Source organism: Cydia pomonella, chromosome 2 (assembly GCF_033807575.1).
Source record: "Cydia pomonella isolate Wapato2018A chromosome 2, ilCydPomo1, whole genome shotgun sequence".
NCBI lineage: Eukaryota > Metazoa > Arthropoda > Insecta > Lepidoptera > Tortricidae > Cydia > Cydia pomonella.
Genome location: NC_084704.1, coordinates 19,607,736 through 19,634,071, shown reverse-complemented (window position 1 = coordinate 19,634,071; position 26,336 = coordinate 19,607,736). Strand labels below are relative to the sequence as shown.

Here is a 26,336-nt window from a genome sequence, read left to right as displayed (position 1 = left end):
TTTGAGGAAAGGTGTCTTTAATGTTATCTCATTTCCAGTGTAACAAACACACGTAAAGTTGGTTGTTATGTTAACTGAATTCGGAAATGCTTTTTGTTAATTAAAAAAAAGTTATCAAGACAGAGGTCTGATTATATTTTTTTTCCGTAACATTTATAGTAATGTAAATATTATGTAAAAATTTCATAATTTTTCTTCATTGAGGTATAGGGGGGGGAGGTATAAGACGGAGATAAGGGGGGGGGGGGGTATTTTTTTCACATTTTCATTCATAATTCTTTTTTCCACTACGAAAACAGTAAAAATATGTTTTGGAATGATCAATTTGAGGTCTTTCAAATGATATCCCACTTGACCTAGTAACTAGACTTTGAAATTTTACCCCCTCTTCGTTCGTTCGGAAAATGCCCAATATGGGCATTTTCCAGAGTTATTAAAAATAAAATAATATTTTCAATCTGAGTTAGCATTGTTCAAAACTATTCCAAATTTTAAATCGATAGCTTAAGTGTTTCTCGAGATATTTAGCGATGTGACAGACAGACAGACGGACGGACGGATAGAGTCGCACCATAAGGGTTCCTGTTATACCTTTTTGGTACGGAACCCTAAAAACGATGTCAGATACTACTAACAAATCAATTCTAGCATTCATAATTATGTAGTTTAGTTCCAAGCCGTTATGAAACCTAGGCATTTTTGTGCATTATGGTATTTATGGTTAACTCACATAACAAAGTTGAGTATATCAGTGACTCAGTTACCGCAGATGACTCAATTTGGGGGCATGACACTTTCAAATGAGCCTTAATCATTGTTGTTTATTATATAAGTTTCATTTAATGTACCTGAACTGAATATTTTTTCGGTTAATTGACTCTGACAATAAATGTACGACTACTCAAACAAAGAAAGCGTAACTATACTCAAGTATAGGTACCAGAGTTGAGGTCACGTACAAAATGACATCTACAAGCCGTCATTACAGCGTGATTTTGAAATTAGTGTCTGTTTTTCGTACCGATAGCAAATTCAACAGCCAACAAAAGTTTCTTCAAGGTGTTTAGCTTAAATATCGTGCACTTAGAACACATTCAATCATTCATCACTACCGTTTCTGCAATTATTAGTTAGGTACCTACTCTATGTAACTGAGTGTCGAATCATTCACCTCAACTCCACTAGCGATACCTAATGTTTACACATGAACAGGTAACTTAAAATGGCAACGTTCAAAATAAAATACCTAAATAAAAATGTACATAAGTAAAACTTAAGTTTTTTTTGTTTATTAATTTACGTTTGCTCTACACCTTTCCCACTCCCATATTTTATTTGGACCCTCCCTTTTAATTTGTTTTTGTTTCTCCATTTAGGTGTTAACTATCAGGATATCGCTTTCAATGGCGCAGGCTTGAGCGGCGGGACAGTGAGCGGGGTGGGCGGAGTGACGTCCATGGGCGGCGGGGCAGCCGACCAGCTGGGCGGGCTGCTCGCGCCGGTGTCGGTGCAGAACCTAGCGGCGCTGGCGGCCATGACGCAGCCCGTGGTGACGCAGGCGGCGCCCATAGCCCCCGCTGCCGCGCCACAGCCGGCAGCGCCACAATTATGTGAGTCTGCTATTTTACCTTATTTAATTACTGTCATAATCCGTTATTGTATTTTATACTTACAAAATCCTGTAGTCTCGCATTAGTAAAATACCTACCCACTTTATGTCTAACTCTTAATACTGAGGCGTAAGGAGTACAAGCATAGGGTCCTCGCCGGTCGGCAGTTTTGATTGCCTACCTTAATACAGTATTATAATAGAATTTGTATTTATGTATTTTGTGCTAGCGGTACTCTAAAAACGCCAAAAAAAGATGAAAATCGGTTCGGTTGATCTTTAGGCGATTTGAATCAATTTGACCCGTAGAACCAAAATAAAATGGAGAGGAGACGTCATGTTTTTTGGTATGAAAAAAAAAATGTTCAGAAACCTATCGTATGTGGTATTAAATGAAAGGGTTTTATTTATTTATGTATACTTTATTGCAAGACATAAAATTGTACAAATGACGGACTTAATGCCTTAAGGCATTCTCTACCAGTTAACCATTAGGTCACACAGAAACTTGTAGTTAGTGCAGGGATTAACGAGATAAAAAATGAAACACAAATCCAGTTACTTATGAAAACAATAAAACACAGTTATATACTATACACCACAAATATAAAGATGATAATAGTACATTACGATACACGTGCGAAAACTAGGAAATTCCAAACGAGTGGCGATAAATTAAAACACGACCGAAGGGAGTGTTTTAAATCGACACGAGTTGCGAATTTCTTATTCGCACATGTGTCGTACAACGTTTTACAGTACATATGGCCCTTTAAATGTTCGACACAGTAACTGCAAAATGAGATGGCTTGTGATGTACTGGGTTTAACCGAGCACTGGCTAACCGAAGCTAAGTTGCAATGCGTTAACATAGATGGCTTCAAACGGATATCTAGCTACTGCAGGGCGGAGAATGAACACGGCGGATCATGTTTATATGTGCGTGACCAAATAATAGCTACAGAGAACTTAGAATTGACTTCTTTGTCCGCGGATCGCTATTGCGAAATCTCGGCTATAGATCTTTTAGAATTTAATGTAACTATTGTTTGTTTGTATAGATCTAACTGTCAAATAGCTAACAACGAATTCCTATGGTACCTAGAACGTCTGCTCGAAAAATTGTCTAATGTCGAGAGAGATTGTGTTATTATAGGGGACACCAACATAGACGACTTAGATTATTCAAAACCGGTCTATAAAAGGTTACATGACCTCCTTCGGGCCCATGACTATGAAAACATTGTAAGTTTTCCCACAAGGATCACGACAACGACTGCAACCAGTCTGGATCACATGTACTGGAACGGGGAGCGCGACGCACTGCGTGCAACTCCCGTAACAACCAATCTTAGTGACCACCTCGCCGTGCGCGCCGCGCTGGTGCGTCCGCGCCGCGCGCCTCCGCCTCGCACGCGACGCGCTCGCGTTTACTCGCCTCGTAACTATGCCGATTTTGGCGCAGCCATAGAGAGCGTAGACTGGCAACAAATTATAGACAGACACAATATGTCCGTGCAAAACCTGATCATATCCATCAACAATATAATTAGGAACAAATTTGAAATTTGTTTTCCGCTTACCACGGTAAACAATCATAAGAGGAACTCATGGGTAACTAGTGACATATATGAATTTAAGAAATTATTATTTGACATAATAGACATTGGAAAACTTTTGCCTGGCAATATGACAATTTCGAACTTAATAACGGACATGAATAATAAATACACCTTAATGCTTAATTTAAAAAAATCGTCCTTTTATACAAATAAATTACACAAGAGTACTAACACTATCCGGTCGATGTGGACAATAATAAATCAGGAGAGAGGCAGATTGATCAATGACTCGATAGAGTTCACGGATATGATCAGGGATTGTAACGGTGATCACTTTATATGTAAAAAAGATGCCGCCGATGCTATGAATCGCGGACTAGCCGGGGCAGCGGCGGCGAGCGGCGCGCGGCCCGCTTCGCGCCCCGCCGCGCTCGCCGCACTGCGCGCCGCGCGCCCGCCCGCCGACAGGTGCATAAGACTAAGGCCTTTCACGTCAGACGAAGTGTATAGGATCATTACATCCGGGATAGCAAGGAAAGCGACGAGAGATATATTCGATATCTCGGTCGTCTTACTCAGTTCTGCAGCACCGCATCTGGCACCCATACTGGCGGCAGCATACAATCGGTGTATCCGCGAGGGAGTATTTCCGGACGCTCTGAAAAAAAGTCGTATAGCTCCGCTATTTAAGGGCAAGGGCAAGAGAGAGGCCATCGACGGATACAGGCCGGTCGCCATCATCCCGGTTCTAGCCAAGGTGTTCGAGTACGGCCTTAGTGCGAGAATAACCGACCACCTCATGGCAACAAACGCGCTATCCGACCGGCAATATGCATATCGCAAAGGCTGTTCGACTACATCCTTGACACGTCACGTAGTACGTCAAATACTAGAGGCTCGAGAGTGCAAAAAACAAGTCGCAGTTTTATGCTGTGACCTGTCTAAAGCGTTCGACGTAGCGGACCATGACGTTTTGGAAGACAAACTGCGCCACTATGGCTTTGCCAATCGAGCTCTCGAGCTCATGATGGACATGCTGCGCAACAGATCTCAGGTGGTGGTGGCAGACAGCGGCCGCGTGCAGTCGGACGCGGTGCATACCAGCATGGGCGTTGCGCAGGGATCATCAGTTTCTAATATCTTGTTCTCCCTTTTGCTTAACGACCTACCCGACGCTATATATACCGGCGAGATTTTCATGTATGCGGATGACGTTGCGGTGGTTGTGTGCGCACCGACCTGTGATGCCCTAGATGCGCAACTAAATGTGACTGCCGCATGCCTATCAGATTGGTTCCGAAGTAACGGTCTCATTTTGAATATAAAAAAAACTCACTTCATTCACTTCGATCTCTCGGGTAGGCAGATGGAGTCACTGTCAGTAAACGCGAACGGAATTAATATAGATCAAGTCACAAATACGACCTTCTTGGGCTTTGAATTGGATAGAGGACTGACTTGGGCGGCCCATATCGATAAGGTGTGTGGTAAACTCTCAGCGTCCTGTTTCGCCCTAAAAAGGCTGGCTCGGATCCTCCCCCGCGACATGGTGCGAAATTGTTATTTCGCATCAGTGCACGCACATCTGCAATACGGAGTAGATCTGTGGGCTAGTGCTGCAGATTGGGAAAGGGTGTTTCGTCTCCAAAAACGTGCCGTACGAGCCATAGTTCGCATCTCACAAACGGAGTCTACGAAGCCTCACTTTAAGTCTCTGGGCATATTAACACTGCCATCGCTGCTGATACTCCAAGCAGCACTGCACGCGCGAGAACAGTTGGAAAATACAGTTTTGAGCAAAAGTAACGAAACGTCTCGCCGTTATGCGGTACGTTCCACTCGAATTGGGAGAAGACTCCCAGCCGTATCGCACAAGCTGGCCAAGTCAGCCAAACTCGTGCACGTTATGGGTCCGAAGGTATATAATCATCTACCCAATGAAATAGTTAACACACACAGCAACACAATCTTCAAAACAAAACTGAAGAGTTGGCTAATCGAGCAGGCTTTCTATGACCATAAAGAATTCTACAGCCGTGATCTTACAAAATCTAATATGTAAATAATATAACGTACTCTGCATGTAATAGTGCAGTTATCAGCCATAATATTATGTGTTAATTTAATGTTTTATATTTTCCTATAGATATAGGCAATTACCGTGACCTGTAATTTTTATTACTAATAAATTGATTATGATTATGATTATGATTATAACGTAATATGCTAATTTTCGCACTAGTGCGGTAAAGTAGCACCATATGTACTGTATAGTATTTTATGCAACAGTTGTATAAGAAGGGTCCAAAAAGGCGAGTGGCGTGAGTTACAATGTGAGCCGGAGCCGAAGGCGTAGGCGAACATTGTAAAGGAATACGCCACGAGCATTTTTTGACCTACTTATACAACGTTGTATACAATATTTTTCCTACGAGTCAACAAAAATAAATCTTAATTTAGGTAAATTACAGCAAATGTATATAGCCAAGACGCGCGAGCATACCTTGTTACGCGTCCGGCCCGCCGCGGGCCGCGGCCGGCCGGTCAGCGACACCTCCTCGTAACTCATGAGGCCCTGGTACTTGCTACTTGCTAAATTAAATTTTTGGACAGTTTTTTCTCAATTTTGGCCACCGTAGCCTACGGAGACTAACAAGCAACGCTAAGCGGTCTTCGTAGTCTATGGGTGTTGCTATATTACGGGTGTCACATGTGTGTTTCTGACTTATGAAGTAATTATTTTTACTATGCAACCAAATGAATATTTAGTAAGTTGGCAGCAATGCACTTAGTTTAAAACTGTATTCATTTTGGTTTTGTTAGGTTGGTAGCCATTAATCGCAGTAACATTATAACTTATAAAAGCACAAGAGCTTTTATGAGGAATAGACAATATAGACTTTTCTTGAAACCTTTTATGTATGTTCTTATATTCGTGTTAATGAATGCATAAATGACAGATAACAGTAGAGATCTGTCATTTATGCATTCATTAACACGAATATAAGAACATACATAAAAGATTTCAAGAAAAGTCTATATTGTCTATTCCTCATAAAAGCTCTTGTGCTTTTATAAGCTATAACGTTACTGCGATTAATGGCTACCAACCTAACAAAACCAAAATGAATACAGTTTTAAACTAAGTGCATTGCTGCCAACTTACTAAATATTCATTTGGTTGCATAGTAAAAATAATTACTTCATAAGTCAGAAACACGCATGTGACACCCGTAATATAGCAACACCCATAGACTACGAAGACCGCTTAGCGTTGCCTGTTAGCCTCCGTAGGCTACGGTGGCCAAAATTGAGAAAAAACTGTCCAAAAAGTTAATTTAGCAAGTAGCAAGTACCAGGGCCTCATGAGTTACGAGGAGGTGTCGCTGACCGGCCGGCCGCGGCCCGGGGCGGGCCGGGCGCGTAACAAGGTATGCTCGCGCGTCTTGGCTATATACTTTTGCTGTAATTTGTTTACCTAAATTAAGATTTATTTTTGTTGACTCGTAGGAAAAATATTGTATGCAACGTTGTATAAGTAGGTCAAAAAATTCTCGTGGCGTATTCCTTTACAATGTTCGCCTACGCCTTCGGCTCCGGCCATTGATGTACGTAATAGGGGTAGATGAGGTACCAGGCGCTCGATCGTGAGCCACAAAATATAGGTTCCGGGACCTATATTGAATTAGTCGTACGGGAGACGCTGAAGTGTCAACATTGTCATCAAATTCAATAAAATATTGCCAAAGAATGCCGTGTTGCGCCTTTTTCCAGTGCTTCAATAGCTCCAAGCACAAAAACAAAGCTCACGGTATCACTTTTCATTCGTAAGTACTGTTATAACATTTGAAAACATAATTTTTTCTAAATAATATTTAAAATTTCCTTGTTATTGAGTGAGCGCGACAGCTAAATAATGCATTACCCATGTGAGAAACACGTTTATCCGAGTGTCAAGTAGGCATGCCCGCTTCATGCATTGTAGAGTCAGCATTTTTTTTATAAATATGCAAGTTTTTAAATCATGTGCTCCTATTCCTTGAAACTATAGAATGTAACCGGTTTTTATTTTAATATACGAATAACCGGTTGTTAACCAAAAATCCAGTTTTTCTGATAGTATTTTTAAAACAATATCTTGCATTAACTTGAAACCCAAATATCGGGAATAGTCCATCAAAAATTACTAAATAGTACTTGTACAACAATAGGAAAACTATGGACAACATTTTTAACCAGAGCTTGGATTTACAATTTTAATATGCGAGTTATAGTGTAGTTTTAAGATGTATTTATGTATGTTGAAAACTGTGTAAAAAATATTTAGAACAGATATTAAATCAATCAAATTTAACCTATTTATTTACTTCCTTTTATCATAAACAAAAGAAATAAATAATAATCATCTCTATTTGTCAAGTAAAATGTATGACGACTGGTCTGGCCTAGTGGGCAGTGACCCTGCCTATGAAGCCGATGGTCCCGTCCCGGGTTCAAAGTTCTGATGATGGAATCCATGAAGAATTGAGGGAACACCTAAAATCTTATAGGTACACATATAGTGATTTTTGTAGTTTTTGTTTACAAATTAAGCATTTTCATCCAAAAACTGGCAATTAGTGTAGTGGAACTGCTGATGATGAACAGAACGAAACTCTCTAACTACGTATTTACCGTTTGACTATTTGTTTTAATTTGTCCTCTTTGTAGAGCAACTAAGGTGATGAAAATGAAAACGATGAAAATCAGAACGAATACTTTAAATTGAACATTCTAATGTAACGGCACGCTGCCGTCTCAAATCGAGAAAAGTGGGACATTGCTAATTTCGACTTCGATAGGGAATGATTTAAAAAAATATAACATTTGCAATTTTTTTTTAACTAAAAATGAGTATGAACGTTAAAAAAATGAAAACTATTGTATATTATATAGCGAAAAAAAAAAATTGTTTTCCATAAAATAAATAAAGTGCCTATTTATTTTAATTTCGTATATATTATATAAATATTTGTTTCCTGACGCTACCTAATAAAGACCGACGTTGAAGGCGCTTATTCCCATGACTTACAAGTCTTACAACTTGTCCAATATAAGTGAATCCGTATACGTATCGTAGCTATGAATAAACAAGGTTCACACTTTTATATTGGTTCTCTTGAGTCGTGCGCTCGGCGAACGATTGGAATATATAAATACCAGGAGTAACTACGAATTACCAGTGATTACAATATTGTCTCTTGTCAAGCGTACCTGTCTTTTCCGAAAAACCATCAGAAGTGAAACCCTGAAACCTCGAGATCCCTATCAACTGAGATCATATCGTTATACTGGTTTTCTCGAGGCGACACGTTAGTTGAACATAGTGAATAGTCGACCAGGGTTTCAGAAGTAAAAAACGAGGGTCAATTTCATGCTTTAAAAATATGATAGTCAATAATTTGATATTAATCTCAGTGTAACTCGCTCGCTCAGATATTTGCTTGAGAGAGACGGTCTAAGATTAGGTAATATCAAATCATTGATATTTTTTAAAAATCGAAATGACTTAATATCACTTTAAGACGACAATGTAAGAAGTATGTACGTCTCGCCTACACATTTGTATAATGTTATTAGTTTTTCTCTGTTGCACCTCGAGGAATACGCAAAATATAGGGGTCTCGCTTGCGCAGCACTGTTAACTATATTTGGTTATCCTTGTTGCTCGTTGTGCACATGTACATTATAATGGTGTGTAGTATTTGCAAATGAATGGGTGCTGGACCAGATTTTAGTTTTGTCAACTATTAACGTCACATATCTACCCCTTTTACTTACACCAATGGCTCCGGCTCACATTGTAACTCACGCCACTCGCCTTTTTTGACCCTTCTTATACAACTGTTGCATAAAATACTATTTTGAGCCAATTCTAAAAATATATCATATCATTACATTTAAGTCACTTTTTTTAATTAGAAAAATAGTACATTGTGCAACGAGGGGGGTAAGTGAAATTTTGGATACGAGGGTGGTAATTCCCGACAGCCGCAGGCTGGAGAGAATTAAAGACCCGAGTTTACAATATTCTTACCCCCGGAGTCACACACAATGTTTTTCATCACACTTGCGAAGAAAAAACTAAATTTTAAGTGAAATAATCCTTAAATACGGTGACATATCAAACATTCGTCCGCCATTTTGTAATTTCTTGGCAGGTGAAGCATCGAAGGCACAGACCTATTCGGCATACAGCCACGATTGAAACTTATGTAAAAATATTTTAAACGGCTGTTAAATTAATCAAATCAAATAATTTTAAACACAAACAAAAATATTAAATTATTAAACGTCAGTATTTTAAAAGTAAAACTCATTTATGCTACTTGGTTTGTATGAATAAGTGACATAATTAAAAAAAAAGCTATAACTCCCTAGGGAGTTATACCTTTTTTTCACAATCCATAACTCCGACGGGAACAAAATAGGCCTTTGTCCTTCAGCACACCTGCATGAAATAAGATCTTTTCGAGCAAGTGTGATGAAAATAACTTTTAAAACCTACCAAGTTTGGGCTTCTCCAGATATGATATCGTTCAATTTTTTTTTTGTAAAATATACCCCAAATTATACTTAACATCCTCATATCTAACCATAAGGAAGCAAGTTTGAAAATATTTACATTTAGTTTTTTTTCATCTTAATTAACTTGGTAGGTATGTATTGAAAATTATTTTGTTTCTAATTTTAAAAATGACTGAAATGTAATGTTGTATATTTTTAGAATTAAATACCAATCAAACAAAAACATGACGTTATAACTCCTCTTCTTTTTTGGTTCTACGGTTCAAATTTATTCAAATGGCCTAATGATCTATCGTACCGATTTTCATACTTTTTACATCATTTGCAGCATTTTACTCAATTTCAGGGTGTACGTCTAGGACTATAACTGTCTGCCAGCCATACTGAATCTATGTATGTAAGAGTAACCTGTGTGTGTGTTGATTCTGTCTTCTGCCAAAGCACAAATTTATCACTTTTATTTTATAAGTTTTTACTTTTTACTCTCAGTCAGTCAGTTTCATCTGAAAGTTACCCGTAGCAAATCCGGACCAGGAAAATTGTTTTACAAAAATGTATTAATATCGTTTATTACATTAACTCTGGGACTTCATAAAAAGGCATTGCGGTACGGTTTCTGATTTTGATGACCGTTAGCAAGACAAGTTTTAACTTTTGATCATGTTTCAACTCTTTATGGCTGGTAATAAAGATATATTGGATCGGATTGGTAAAGCGAGGATACGTAGAAACCGGGTAATAAATAGGGCTGCCAACCCTCACGCGGACCCTCACCATCCATTCACCGAAACTCGTCCACCAGCGGTATTAAGCTGTAATAAATTCCACACTAATTGCCAACCCTGCGAGATCCCTAATTGGGACGTAGCCTACATAAGTTGGCAACCATAAAAAAAAACATAAAAACGTACTTTTTGTCCTGCAAACTTTCCTATTTCAGGTTGGACTTTATAAATTGAGAACAAATTAAAAACGTTACTAACGATGAACATTTTTCACACTTCAGGTCTTCTCGGGAAGACTAACATAACAGGTAAAAACGAGTTTTTATGAATTCGAAAGTGTGCCTTGTTTATATGGAATGCCTATCTGTTTTTGATTTCTTGGTACAGCGTTTTAAATGAGACTATTCAGTTTTTGTTATACAAAAATGTATTTTTAATAAACACACTTATTATAACAAACTACAATAAATAGGTAACTTGGCTAAGCTGCCTTTCTAATCGAAACCTCCATTTGTGCTGGATTAACATTAAAGAAATTGCTTCTCTTGGTCGATTTCAAAGTTAGGTGGGCAGGGAGCATTACAAGGACGAATTTAAACTTCTACGAATTTTGAGGTAAAATTGAGCAGAAAGCAATTACAAGTACGAACAGTGGCGGCCTAACTTAATCCTTTACATTTGAGCACATTGCCGGGAAAAATCCCTTACGCTCTCACATTTACTCTCATTTTTTTTAGGTCTCATTTAAATCGCCGATCCGAGGATGGCTTGGTTTAATATCAATGTACAGCTGTGTTACCATGACCAATTTATGTTTGTGTAGAGGTAGAAATCTGTGTCGGAAGTGACTGTGACTTCTGATATAAAAGGAAGTTTCATCATCGTCCTCCTACCTAAATACTAATATCATATACGAGAAACTTCAATTATTATAAATTAAATGAATCCAAGTCTTGCAACTTTTGTAGCGTTAGACAGTGAGCTCTAAGTCTTAACAACTTATATAAATCGGTTTAAAACCTTATCTCGTAGGTTCAGACAGCATCATATAGATAGCGACAGCCAAAGTGGCCAAATATATTGTAACACACCTTTGTTACTATAGAGATAAGAATGTGTTCCATAACACACAGTGTTTTTATTGAATTCCGTTAACTTCGAGGTATGAGTAATAAATTTATGGAAACTAAATGGTATGGTTAAATTTCGTACATTTGTTTTTTTTTTCATACAAAACAAATTATAGCTGCATATAGCATTATTGTATCACGGGTTCACGGGTATTATAGTTTACTCAGCCAAACAATTGAAGACCACCGTGACGTAACCTTATGAACGTGACGGGGTGGCGCGCCGGTTCGAATTCGACCTTCGCCACTGGAGGGCTTCGACACTTTTTCTTTAATACGAGTATAAAACACAAATCAAATATTTGTTAAAAATAATTTGATTAGTCCCCAAAGCGCAATAAATTATCAGGGTTATCGTACCTAGTGCAAAACTAAGCGAAGCTTATACAATGGAACATAGCACTGATGGAATGGAGCATGGCTTATATAATGGTACATAGGACTGATTAATAAAAGTACAGTCTAACCCCCTTATTCATAAACGTGTACTAAAGTTACGATGCCGCTAATAACGTTTGTCCCTTTCCGACGTAGTTGTATGATGGAAAGGGACAAATGATTATTAGCGGCATCTTAACTTTAGTACACGTTTATGAATAAGGGGGTAAATAAATAAAATTCCACAAAATAAATTAAATATTATATGTAGTGCGTGGTGGAGAATATATAAGCGACAACATCACACGGCGTGGGAAAAATGTGAACTGTCATCCCATATCTCTATACACCGTGTTTTTATTGAATTGCGTTAACTCTGGGGTTTCGGTAAGTACGTTTAAGGAAACTAAATGGCATAGTTAATTTTCAAAAAAAAAATTTTTTTGTTTTTTTTTTACTATTTTTATTTTTTATAAAAAGTAACTAAATGTTGCATATAGCGTTGTTGTAACACGGGCATTACATTTAACTCAACCAAACAATTGAAAACTGTGATATATCAATGTCATTTCTAACATCGATCGTCCGAGATAGTACGTACGTTAGTAGCAAATGTATGAACTCGCACTAAACACTAATCAATAAGTAAACAGGCCCTAAGGCAAGTGTACACGCACGTAAGGGCCTTATAATATAAAAAAATATGATTGATTATCTCCCAAATGGAGTTAATTAGAATATCGGTGTCTTTGGGAAAGTTACTTAATTTAAGCTCAGGAATGCACCCTCGAAATTAACGCAAATAAAAAAAAACACGGTGTATAGTAGAGAAAATAGTGGCAGTCACCCTGCAATTTTTTCTTAAAAGATGCCACTTGGCACAGTTGTTCCTTAGGTCATTCTGAGCTGATTTAGCCCGGTTGACACGCGGTACCTCCGACAGGTGGGAGGGGGAGGGGGGGAATTTTTGAAGTTATACTTTTTATATTTAAGAATAAGTGAGCTATATTATCATATTTTTTATTTTATGAATTTCGCAATAATATAATTCTGATCGACTTTTTTCCGTTTTTTTTTATTTTATAATTTTATGTTATTTTTTTAATTTACTCCGTTTTTTTCTAAGAACGGGTAAAAAGTTTGTCCCAGAAATGAATTGCTCATCCTCGAGTTATACGAAAACGATACCAAATTCGGTCTGATAGCTATATGGAGGCAGATATGGAGCCCAGAATGCAGTACGGGAGATGTACCTTCCCCCCTCCCCCTTCCCCTCCCACCTGTCCGAGGATACCACGTGTCAACCGGGCTAAATCAGCTCAGAATGACCTAAGGAACAACTGTCCCAAGTGGCGTCTTTTAAGAAAAAGTTGCAGGGTGCCCCATACAAATCTGCCACTAATTTTCCTCTACTAATACGTATGTAAATATACGAGTACTACTCAAAAGAAAATAGGGGCCACTAAGAATTTTGATCATTACAGGAAAACTAAATTCATGTTAATTGATATATGTGTATCAATTGACTATTTAGTTAATTTTTATAAGCCTTAATTATAACCAAAGCCTTTTTTACTGTTATTAAATAAAAATACAGGATGTGTAAAATGTAAGATAGGTTGGAAATTGACTATGTTTTCCGGCATCAAAAAATCTAGTGACCACGGATTTTTAAAATGAATACTGAAAAGTGCAAAAAAAATATCCACGGGCACAAGATTTTTTGGATGTCAGGGCGCATAGCCAACGTGCCAATCGTTAACGCTCCTTAGCGAACGAAACGTAACTATCACTTTCGAACTAATATGGATGAGTGACAGAGAGAGATGACTACGGTACGCTAAGGAGCGTTAACGATTGACACGTTGGCTAAGTAGCCAGAAAAGATAGTTAATGATCTAATCTATCTAACATTTAAATTTGGCTAACGAGGCACCAAACACAGTATATATATATACTATGAGATGGTGGCATTTATACACTTTTGCACAGCAGTCATGGACAAAGGAAATAAATATATAGCTGACTACAATTTCTCCTTCGTTAAGTAGATACCAAATGATTACAAAAGATATTTCAGTCACCTGTATTTTTTACCAGCAGAATCTACATATATCTATACAAAATATGTCTCGCTTAACAGGCTGTTTTAACGCTTCCTAGAACATGCGATAGCCATTTTATTTTTAACCTTTGTTTCGTTTGACGAGGTTTGGTGTGACAAGCGTTTGATTTGCATCGGTAGATAGGGAATGAAATAGTTGGTTGTATTTAAATGTTTATTTGTATGTTAAGGGTAGTTATTTTTATTATGACTAGTAATAATTGCTTCAATGTATGTTTTACACTACGTCCATTAAAAATATAGAATTCAATATTTTAAAAACAAGGTTTTCTTCTCTACCTAGACAACGTTTATCGTAAAAAAACGTAAGTTTGTACCTTTGGAAAAAACTGAGTAACAGGGTATTAGTGCCCTAATTATTTCATGGAAATTCATTAAGAGGAATGTGAACGACCGCTTCTCCATACGAACGTAGTCGCTATTTTCCTCCTAATAAAATGAAAAACAAAACTAACGAAGGGTCTGTGTTTTATTAACATCAAATTGTGTAAAAATACTACTATAATATTAATATGCAGAGAGGAAAATGGGGACTTAATTTATATAAGGTAGCGAAAGTCGACTTTCCTCTTAATAATTGAATAGTATGTACTCTACTTAAATAATAATTTTTGTTGTTAGTCGATATATTATTACTATTATTAGGTACTTGTAAAACATGGTTCAGAAATGACTATGATGATCATGTAATCAGCGCCATGCAGCTTTTAGTTCGTATGTTGCGTTGTTTGGTATTCTTCAGCTAATAGCAGTAACAGCTACAGCTTTATCGCTAAACTTGCGAATTACACCAACAGTAACACATTGCATTTCCATTACATATAATACATATAATTTTGGATTTAATGTTATACTTTAGAGTAGTAACGAATTTACATATAACTATTTGCCATTCTGGTGATGTCATTACTTGACGGACTGTCTCTCACCAGTATTGATGTCACAGTACTGTATCCAACAATAAGAATAGCTATACTGTATATGTATACATACCTATTCTTACAAGAAGAATTTCTCTAGCTGTTTTAATTAAGCTGATGCCTGAAATCTTTATTTCTAGAGTGTGGCTTTAGTTTCTAGATTTAATAAATTGAGTATTGCGTTGTTGAAACGAGTTTCTTGTCGATTAACCATCCATTGTTTTGCATGAGAGTGCTAACTAATTTTTTGTACACTGTTGGGTTAAGTGCTGTTGTGGGATGGTGTCAAGCGAGTCAACATTAACATTTATGATGAAATGGCAAGTATATACTACGTGTTGTAACTATGTCACAATTATTATGAGACACAATTATTATGAGCAATTATTGCTCTGTGACATACCTACTCATAACAAATATACAAGAATTGTTTAATAATCTACTGTGTTAAATGTGTAGCTGTGTCGTCGCAAAGTCGCCACTTGCAATAGACAAATATTTCTTACCAAAAAATAAAACAATGTGATCATACGATCAACAAATGAATTTGGCTGATGCGTATGTAGGTATAGTCAGTATCAAATAGTAATTTTGGCCGACACTATCTATTACTGTACCTACCTACTTATTTATTAATTATCCTAATACTGATATGGTAAAAGAGGGTTGTTGTTTTAAGCGGAAAAGGAAAAAGACGAGCAGTTTTTAAACCGATAAATATTCAGTTGACAAAGGTACCGTGGTACCTAAATAAAAGTAAAAAAAAGTATTAGCCTCGGTTGCCTACATTATTATTTCCTTATTGTACCTAGTGGCATAATCATGGACATAGGTATATAACCGTGAATATTTTCCGTATGTGTAACTTATCAAATTGTATGTCCACATAATAGAGTTCATTATGACATGTTTAATAAATTTTATACTCTATATCTTTAGGTATTTAAATAAAAGTAAGTGTATAGGTGTGATAAACCGTTTTTAGTCTTGCTTTATAAATGTAGAGTAGGAAAAATACCTTTGATCTACGAAAGGTAATTAATGCATGAAATTGTCCTTTTTCCGTTAGTTTGTATAAGCGGTGTTTTATGTGTTGTTACTAATAACCTTAGATTCGTGCTATTTGTCTTACGTTATACATTTTCTTGATCTGTGGCCATGGATTTACCTACATGATAATAATTATATTGGTCAATTGTAATTTGAACACAAATTCTATTCTATTCTATTCTATTCCGTACATGCTCATAGCAATAGTGAAATAAATAGTAATATGAGCATGTTTGTCACATTGTTCATCACCTATTGTAAACTTTAACTTTTTTTGACACACCGTCTCTAAGAAAAATGCATGCGACAGACGGACATACACCGAAGTAATATAGGCTCCTTATAAGCAGCACTGGCTCAGTGTAGGATAGTCGTGGGGTATCTTCATAAGATTAGATATTAAAAAACTCCGAAATAATTGCGTTTGAGAGGCTTGGTAATAAGGTTCCTATTATTCTTAAATTGACGTGATTAGTCCGAGGTTAATAATATCATCATTCATCAATTTTACATTCTATTATAACGTTAATAAAATGCCTAATGTCCACAGGGTCTACAGCGGAGCCACTGAGCTCTGCGTACGCGGCGCAATTCGGCAGCGCGTTCGCAGCCGCGCCGCTCGGCTCCGTGCTCGGCTCGGCCGCCGCCGCTGCTGCGGGCAAGCAAGTCGAAGGTACGATACGATACGAACGTTACGAAACCTACTTACATTTCGTCACATGAGCAGATAGTGTAATATGTACCTATGGCTATTTGTCCTCAGTGTTTAACGCTCCCTTTACATGGTTTTTAGTGGTGTATCCTAATGCATAACCAAAATAATTTTTCATTTAATAAGATCAATTAAATAAGGTCATGTAGGTGAATTCAGACCGAGATGAAACTTGTAATCAAACTTATATTAAATTATGACGATTAAAATAACACTTGCACAGTCTGTGCTATCAAAATCGCAGCAGAGTTATCTTGGTCTGACTCTACCTACAGTGCTGGACAAAAATAATCATACATTTACACGAAAAGTATACTTTCTTATACAACTTTCTTTTGTGTTTTGTTTTCTCGTCTTGGTATTTATAGAAAACTTGTGGTACCTATGTTTAATGAGCAATAATTATCAACATAGTACAGTACGTTCTTATCCTAGTCTTCTAGAGCGTGCTTACTTTTACTGTGTTATTTAATCTGGACAATAGTTATTTGGTTTTTTATGAGGGCAAAGTTGTTTTTTAACCGCTCGTGCTAATATTGATACCCGAGCAAGTGCTTTCCTTCCAAAATTTAACTACGAGCCCAGCGAGTAGTTCGAGAAGTGGAGTCGTGAGCGTTTCGAGGGTTTCAAGACACGAGGGTTAAAAAAGCAAAAAAAATCACAACATCAACGCGAGAAAAATACTAACTATGAAATACCAAAAAATCTATAATTCTATAACAAATTTAGGAAACTATGTGTCTAAAGTTAAAACATTATGCATTTACTCTTTTTGTATTAGACTGTTTCTTTCTTAATAAATAAATAAAGGACAATGGGCACTTTTGTATGGGGAGTGTCCCATGGATGTATACTGTTGAGACATATGTCGTTTTAAAGCTCTTAATCGTAGTATTATTTTATTGTATGGCACCAACCTTGGACCACTTGCAGGGACCGAGCTATATAAAAAAAGAAGTTGCGCATATAAGCAGTTATATTTCCTTATACGCGGGATATAAAAAGTTTTAGCGTATTTTATTCGAAAGAATATAAAAAATGCTTTATGTTTTTTGTATCAACACCAATGATAAAGTATTTAAAGGGACACAATGTACAGTTTTAAAAAAACGTCATTCTAAAAATTACTTGATACACAGCGAAATAAGAGTGTATACAAATGCCATGTATATCATGTGAAAAGTATTTTTATAAGCTATTTTTCGTATAATATAACTGGGGTCAAATCGTTGCAGGGACCAAAATAAAACCATTTAATGAGTTAATTAATTGTAGTTAATTACGCCATAACTTTTCTACTCAACGCCAGATGTCGCTCTAAAGCAAAATTCTACTTGACGTAAAACATTTATACATAGCGGTAATCTCGTCAGTCTTACTCCATCATTTTAAAAAGTATAGACTAGTTTATGGATTTCTAAAGTTATGTCAAGATGACTCTGAATGTAATATTGTCAACAATAATTGTCAAAACACGCAATTTAAAATATTCAACATTGTAATTACAAAATAGTATATTTCTAATACGCTATAATTTTCTCCAATCGAAAGGCACTCCATTCCATTGATCTCAGAGAGTATGCTCCTTGATGATCTTCACTATTCATGGGGTAGGTAAGATCAAAGTATTATTTTTTCTCGTATAGCTGCTATGTAGCGTTCGACTCCATGGAAAATAAAGGCTCCAAATTATATAAAAAATGTAGCATATATACAAAGTGCAATTCCATCCAAAAAAAAAAAGAAAAAAAAAGCGCCAATGTAAATGCTGAAAAGTTTCCTATCGTATTGTCGAACAAATTCATATCTTCTGATCTTAAGTTTGGATTGTCCTACCTAATCATTTTACATTTTATTGTTTTCAGAACAAGAATTATTTTACTTCCCACTGTCTATGTAAGGGGACTTAGAGCGGATTCATACTTTAATATACGTGTCGTGTCGAATGATAGTCCCTATGTCAGTTTCTCCAATTCTATTTTGCGTAGGATAAGTTAAAAAATAATTAAAAATATGTGTTACCGTATTTTTATTCGTGAAATGTTACCTATATTTCTAAGTTAATGATTGTACTATACTTCCAAAAATATGTCTGACAGACATTTTACATGTAAGCCATTTTTCCATGTAAAAATGAACTGTTATAGGGACCATCTTTTGAATTTATGATAATTCATTCATATTTTAATGTACTTGGGTAATATTGCAGGCATTATATCAGCACCAAATAAATGCTGTGAACCAGATATATAAAGTGTTTTAAGTGGCGAATAACGTTTCCAAATCGCATTTTCTTTTGACATATCTTTCTTTTTTCTTTTTTTTTTGCTCTTTTTTTCACGACCGGTTTGGCCTAGTAAGTCGATGATCCTGGGTTTGAATCCCGGTACGGGCATTTATTTGTGTGATGAGCACAGATATTTGTTCCTGAGTCATGGATGTTTCTATGTATTTAAGTATTTGTATATTATATATTATTATGTCGTTGTATGAGTACCCACAAAACAAGCCTTCTCGGCTTGCCGTGGGACTCAGTCAATTTGTGTAAGAATGTCCCTATAATATTTATTTATTGTTATTATTATTGTATGTCCGGTAACAGAACTCCCCAGGAGCACTCGGGTGTGTAAGGTCGCTACTTCCCAACTTATTATAATTGTTATTACTTTCAGCATTTTTAAGTTGTTCATCGGACACTGAGGCCATTGAAGTTTCAAGCTGGCGGCATCAAAATGGAGTACCTAGGTACTGTTTCAAATAAATGGGTGGTAAGTAAGTACATTTGGTGAAGTGGAACTGCTGATGTTGATCAGAAACGGAACTCTTCCACGCGCGTGATTTGTCTTCTTTGTTAAGTTTGTAGCGAGTAAGTTTCAAGTACCAAGGTTTTTAGGAACCTTTGTGTCAAGGTAAAGGTCTGACGATGGGTTCCATGAGGAAGCGAGGGAACACCTCAAATCTTATAGGCATATAGTCATTTTGGATTTTCATCAATACCTTAAGCTTTTTCATTTCCACTAGTGGCATTTAATGAAGTGGAACTACTGATGTTGACCAAAACGGAACTCTTGAACGCGCGAGATTTTTCTTCTTTGTTTTTTTTTTATGATATAAGAGGCAAACGAGCAGACGTCACACCTGATGGTAAGCGATTACCGCCGCCCATGGACACCTGCTAAACCATAGGGGTTGTAAGTTCAGTGCTGGCCTTTAAGATTGGAATACGCTGTTTTCTTAAAGTTTTAAATGTCGTATTGGTCCAGAAATACCGCAGGCGACAGATCATTTCATAGTTTAGCTGTATGAGGCAGGAAGTTTCTAGAGAAATGCACAGTTGAGGACTGCCAACCATCTAAGTGGTGAAAATAAAAATGTTGTAGCGTAGAGCGATGACGAAAAGAGGCGGCAAGGATTAATCCGAGCAATTCGATGGAACACTCGCCGTAATAGATTTGTCCTGATAAGTTTGTAGAAAGTAAGGTTGTTAAGAAACATCTGTGTCTAGATCCAGGTCTGATAGATACCTCAAACCTTATAGAAATACATATAGTTTTTTTTGGATTTACATCAATATCCTTAGGCGTTTTATTAAAAAAAAAGCTACATTTAATCAAGTGAAACTGCTGATGTGTTCCAGAACGGAACTTTTCAACGCACACGTTTAGTATTCTTTATTAAGCTTGTAGTGAGTAAGGTTCTTAAGGTGTACTTAATACATCAATGTCCAGTTCTGATGATGGGTTTCATGAAGAATCGAGAGAATTCCTAAAATCTTTTAGGCATACATGTAATAATTTCTGGGATTTTATTTACATATCAAGCATTATTATTAAAAAAAGTGTCATTTGACTAGAAGTAACAGCTGATGTTGACCAGAATGAAACTCGCCAACTCGCGCGCGATTTGTTTTATTAGTTAAGTTTGTAGCAAGTAAGTTTTAAGTATTAAGGTTTTTAGGAACATTTGTGTCAAGGTAAAGGTCTGATGATGGGTCCCATGAAGAATCGAGGGAATTTCTTAAATGCTATAGGCATATATGTAGTACTTATTGGATTTTCATCAACATATTATCAACTTTTATTCACAAAAGTGACATTTGATGATGTGGAACTACTGATGTTGACCAGAACGGAACTCCAAAGCGTGCAATTTTTCTTCGTTAAGTTTGTAGCAAGTAAGGTTCTTAAGAAACATTTTTGTCAAAGTACAGTTCTGATGATGGGTTTCATGAAGAATCGAGGGAATTCCTAAAATCTTTTAGGCATACATGTAATAATTTCTGGGATTTTATTTACATATCAAGCATTATTATTAAAAAAAGTGTCATTTGACTAAAAGTAACAGCTGATGTTGACCAGAATGGAACTCGCCAACTCGCGCGTGATTTGTTTTATTAGTAAGTTTTAAGTATTAAGGTTTTTAGGAACATTTGTGTCAAGGTAAAGGTCTGATGATGGGTCCCATGAAAAATCGAGGGAATTTCTTAAATGCTATAGGCATATATGTAGTACTTATTGGATTTTCATCAACATATTATCAACTTTTATTCACAAAAGTGACATTTGATGATGTGGAACTACTGATGTTGACCAGAACGGAACTCCAACGCGTGCAATTTTTCTTCGTTAAGTTTGTAGCAAGTAAGGTTCTTAAGAAACATTTTTGTCAAAGTACAGTTCTGATGATGGGTTTCATGAACAATCGAGGGGAATTCCTAAAATCTTATAGGCATACATGTAATAATTTCTGGGATTTTATTTACATATCAAGCATTTTATTAAAAAATTGTCATTTGACTAAGTGTAACAGCTGATGTTGGCCAGAATGGAACTCGCCAACTCGCGCGCGATTTGTTTTATTAGTTAAGTTTGTAGCAAGTAAGTTTTAAGTACTAAGGTTTTTAGGAACATTTGTGTCAAGGTAAAGGTCTGATGATGGGTCCCATGAAGAATCGAGGGAATTTCTTAAATGCTATAGGCATATATGTAGTACTTATTGGATTTTCATCAACATAATTATTATCAACTTTTATTCACAAAAGTGACATTTGATGATGTTGACCAGAACTGAACTCCAACGCGTGCAATTTTTCTTCGTTAAGTTTGTAGCAAGTAAGGTTCTTAAGAAACATTTTTGTCAAAGTACAGTTCTGATGATGGGTTTCATGAACAATCGAGGGAATTCCTAAAATCTTATAGGCATACATGTAATAATTTCTGGGATTTTATTTACATATCAAGCATTATTATTAAAAAAAGTGTCATTTGACTAAAAGTAACAGCTGATGTTGACCAGAGTGGAACTCGCCAACTCGCGCGCGATTTGTTTTATTAGTTAAGTTTGTAGCAAGTAAGTTTTAAGTACTAAGGTTTTTAGGAACATTTGTGTCAAGGTAAAGGTCTGATGATGGGTCCCATGAAGAATCGAGGGAATTTCTTAAATGTTATACATATTATCAAGAATTATTCACAAAAGTGACATTTGATGATGTGGAACTACTGATGTTGACCAAAACGGAACTCCAGCGCGCGCAATTTTTCTTCGTTGTTAAGTTTGTAGCGAGTAAGGTTCTCAAGAAACATTTTTGTCGAAGTACAGTTCTGATGATGTGTTTCATGAGAAAGCGAGGGAACTCCTCATTCTCCTTAATTCTTATAGGCATATAGTCATTTTGGATTTTCATCAATATCTTTAGCTTTTTTCATTCACATTAGTGGCATTTGATGAAGTGGAACTAGTGATGTTGACTAAAACGGAACTCTTCAACGCGTGAGATTTTTTCTTTTTTTGTTTGTTGTGATATAAGAGGCAAACTAGCAGACGAATCAACTGATGGTAAGCAATTACCGCTGGCCATGGACATCTGTTACACCATAGGGATTGTAAGTGCGGTGCCGGCATTTAAAATAGGAATACGCTCTTTCCTTAAAGTTTTAAAGATCGTATTGGGCCGGAAATACCGCATGCGACAGATCATTTCATAGTTTAGCTGTATGCACAGTTGAGGATTGCCAACCATCTAATTGGTGAAGATATAAATGATGTAGCGTAAAGCGGTGACGGAAAGAGGCGGCAGAGATTAATCCGAACAATTCCTCGGAACTTTTAAGTTTGTAGAAAGTAAGGTTCTTAAGAAATATCTGTGCTAGACACCAGTGTCTAGTGTCTAGGTCTGATGATGGACACCTCAAACCTTATAGAAATACATATAGTCTTTTTTTTTCATCAATATCTCTAGGTGTTTTATTAAAAAAAAGTTATATTTGATCAAGTGGAACTGCTGATGTTGTCCAGAACGGAACTTTTCAACGCACGCGTTTAGTATTCTTTATTAAGCTTGTAGCGAGTAACGTTCTTAAGGTGTATTTATATCAATGTTCAGTTCTGATGATGGGTTTCATAAATAATCGAGGGAATACCTGACATCTTATAATTTCTGGATTTTTATTTACATATCAAGCATTTTTATTAAAAAGTGACATTTGACGAAATGCAACAGCTGATGCTGGCCAAAATGGAACTCGCCAATTCGCGCGCGATATGTTTTATTTGTTTATTTTGTAGCAAGTAAAGTTCTTGAAGACCTTTGTGTCATAAGGTCTAGTTCTGAGGATGGGTTCCATGAGAAATCGAAGAAATTCCTCAAATCTTATAGGCATACAATACATACAGTAATGTTTGGATTCTCGTCAACATATCAAGCATTTTTATTTAAACAAGTTAGTGATATTGACCAGAACGGAACTCTTCAACGCGCGCGATTCTTATTCTTTGTTAAGTTTGTAGCAAGCTAGGTTCTTAGGAAACATTTGTGTCAAGGTCCAGTTATGATGATGGATTCAATGAGGAATTGAGGATTTTAAATCGATTTGAATTCTCAATTGGGAGGAATTGAGGATTTTCGTCAACATATCAAGTTTTTTTTTATTTGAACAAGTGACATTTGATGAAGTGAAACTGCTGATATTGAGCAAAATGGAACTCTTCAACGACAAGTATTTTACCTTAGGCGTTTTTTTTATTTTATTTCGTTTATAGCATGTAAGGCTTTTAAGGAACATTTGTGTCAAGGTCCAGTTCTGATGATAGGTTCTACGAGAAACCGAAGGAGCTTCTCATATTGTATAGGATAGGCATACATATAGTCATTTTAGGATTTTCATCAATATTACAAGCATTTTTACTCAATAAAGTGACATTTGATGAAGTAGAATTGCTGATGAAGAACGGAACACCTCAACAACTTCCAGATTCTTTATTTTTATTACTCTCCTTTCTTTTCCATTATTCTTAGAACAGGTATTTCTACTAAGTGAACCGAACTGCTACTATTAAAAGTAGGTAGGTAGGTAGGTTAAATAGGTTAAAACTGTAAGGATTATTATGTATAAGTAGTCTTTCTTTTAATTAAACATAGGTAAGTAATTCTATTTAAGTATAAGTATCTTTAAAAAAACATCAATCGACTCTTATCTGTCACTAGTTCCAGTTTCAGAGTATAAAATCCGGGTACACGGCCACGGCTAGCCGGGTAGCCAGACAGTTCGAATACGGACAAGTTATTGTGAATAAAAAATCTTATCGTCTTGCAAAAGTTATTGTTATAAATGTATAGGTAATAATGTTATGTAAGATAATTAGGTAAAGACAATAAATAATTAAACGTATTATAAATTGACACCAATATCCATCAAATAGTATAACTAGGTATGCTAAGAGCGGGCTTCAGGCCATTACGTCGCACCTTTAGAATGAAACTAATTTGACTCAAAAAGTACGACTACTTTATATATGTAGTTTGGTAGAACAGTAAGAACTCACTATATGTGTCTCTTTTTCATGCGGTGAAATCCCCCCCACCCGGAAAGGGTGGCGACGCCCATTTTATTGACTCTCGAGTCGACTCCAATCTGATACTAATAGCAAGTAAGTACTTACTTAGTAAGCAAATTGTAGTAGTCATCCCTTCTTAGTAAACGGACGGAAGTATTGTAAAGATACTACTTTTTAACCGACTTCAAAAACTTTTTTTTTGTATATATGTTAAGTAAGATCTTCGTCATTTCTGAACCAATGTTGAAAATTAGTTATTGTTTGAAAGTGGGTATATAGTTCCAAGATGGTCCTTTTGACAAAACCACGAGGAATTAAGGGAACTTCCCAAATCTCATAGGCGTTTTTTAGTTTCATCAACAGACCAGGTATTGCCATTCAAAAAAGTGCTATTTAAAGAAGTGGAACTTCTGATCAGGACCAGAAAAGAACTCTTTAACGATGGGTATTTCACGCTAGACGATTTGTCTTCTTTGTTATGTTTGTAAAGAAGCTACTTGCTTAACGAGGTTTAAAGAATATTTGTGTAAAGGTCTAGCTTACATCATGGTTTCCATGAGGAATTGAGGCAACCTCTCAATTCTTGATGGAACGTAAAACTGTTTATTGACATAATTGTCGATAGGTATCCCATCTGTTCTAATTTACCCCACTTGACGGTACTTACATGAAAAAAAAACTTCTCTTAAAAATAGGAAACCTACTTCAAACATAGGTATTAGAAAACAATACAAAAACTGTTATTGTATTTTCAGAAACCATACGGAAATAATGAGGATGCATCGACATAAGAAGAATCGAACATGGGCAAGATAAAGTTCAAGAAAAAAGCAAATATAATGTGTACTTGTGTGTAGTCAAAGAAAGTTGAAAAATAAAGCATAATTAATGGCCATAGAATACAGAACCGATACACGAACATTAAGACTATTAAAAATAGACATATAGGTTGATCGTACTACTCGAACTAATGTATTTCTTTTGTTCAATTATATTATTGCATTAAAGTTAGATTCTCTAGATATATATTATTCATAGGTTCTGTATTCTATACGAATTGTTTTAGTGTAATTATTGTACTAAATACCGTTGACCGCCTGTCAACAGTATTTATTTCTACATTACTATCACAGAAGATTTTAGGTCCTACAGTAGTTTTTGAATTAGTATTTACTATGGACAAATATTGCGAAATGTGAGTTTCTACCTAAAATATCAATCTTTTGTGAACATGGTGTAGAGTATATACCGCCTAAGACTGAAGTAGCTACGCGGGCAACGTTTTCAAAATAGAATCGTGTTCATCGACCATGAAAAATATGGTAAAAATAATTAGGTACCCGTAGACCCGCTGGTGAACACTGTTTATGATAATGATAACACTTAAAATAAACCCCGTGGACCCACCAGGAGAACATATTGGAGAGACTAGAGATAATACACCCCTTTAACCCTTTACCAGGCCCCGAAGAACCAGCATGTCTTAATACGTACTTTATATGCTGTTGCAACCGTATTGAACGCCTTGTAAAAAATGTATTTATGAACGTCGGAGATCTTCCTTTAAACCAGAAATAAAAATGTGGGTTAAGGTTATCCCATCGCCTGTCTAAGTAATGAACTGTCATACTAGATTTTGTCTTATTATATTCTTGATCAGGCCAAGGGATATATTCCACCCACATCTTATATCGGTTATAATAGTCAAGGTTTAACTCCAAATCT

At 36.2% G+C, this 26,336-nt stretch overlaps 1 protein-coding gene across 15 annotated transcripts in view; it reads left to right on the top strand.

Moving 5' to 3' along the window:
• LOC133534604 (CUGBP Elav-like family member 1) overlaps positions 1-26,336 on the top strand; it is a 506,026-nt gene that overhangs the window by 465,729 nt on the left and 13,961 nt on the right. For 12 of the 15 annotated variants that reach the window (XM_061873792.1, XM_061873798.1, XM_061873787.1 and 9 more), the window contains 3 exons: positions 1,377-1,610; positions 10,745-10,771; positions 16,617-16,739. In XM_061873792.1, coding sequence (XP_061729776.1) covers positions 1,377-1,610; positions 10,745-10,771; positions 16,617-16,739 — 384 coding nt within the window. The remainder of the gene's footprint in view (positions 1-1,376; positions 1,611-10,744; positions 10,772-16,616; positions 16,740-26,336) is intronic. The other 3 variants (XM_061873795.1, XM_061873802.1, XM_061873796.1) reach the window with 2 other exon arrangements.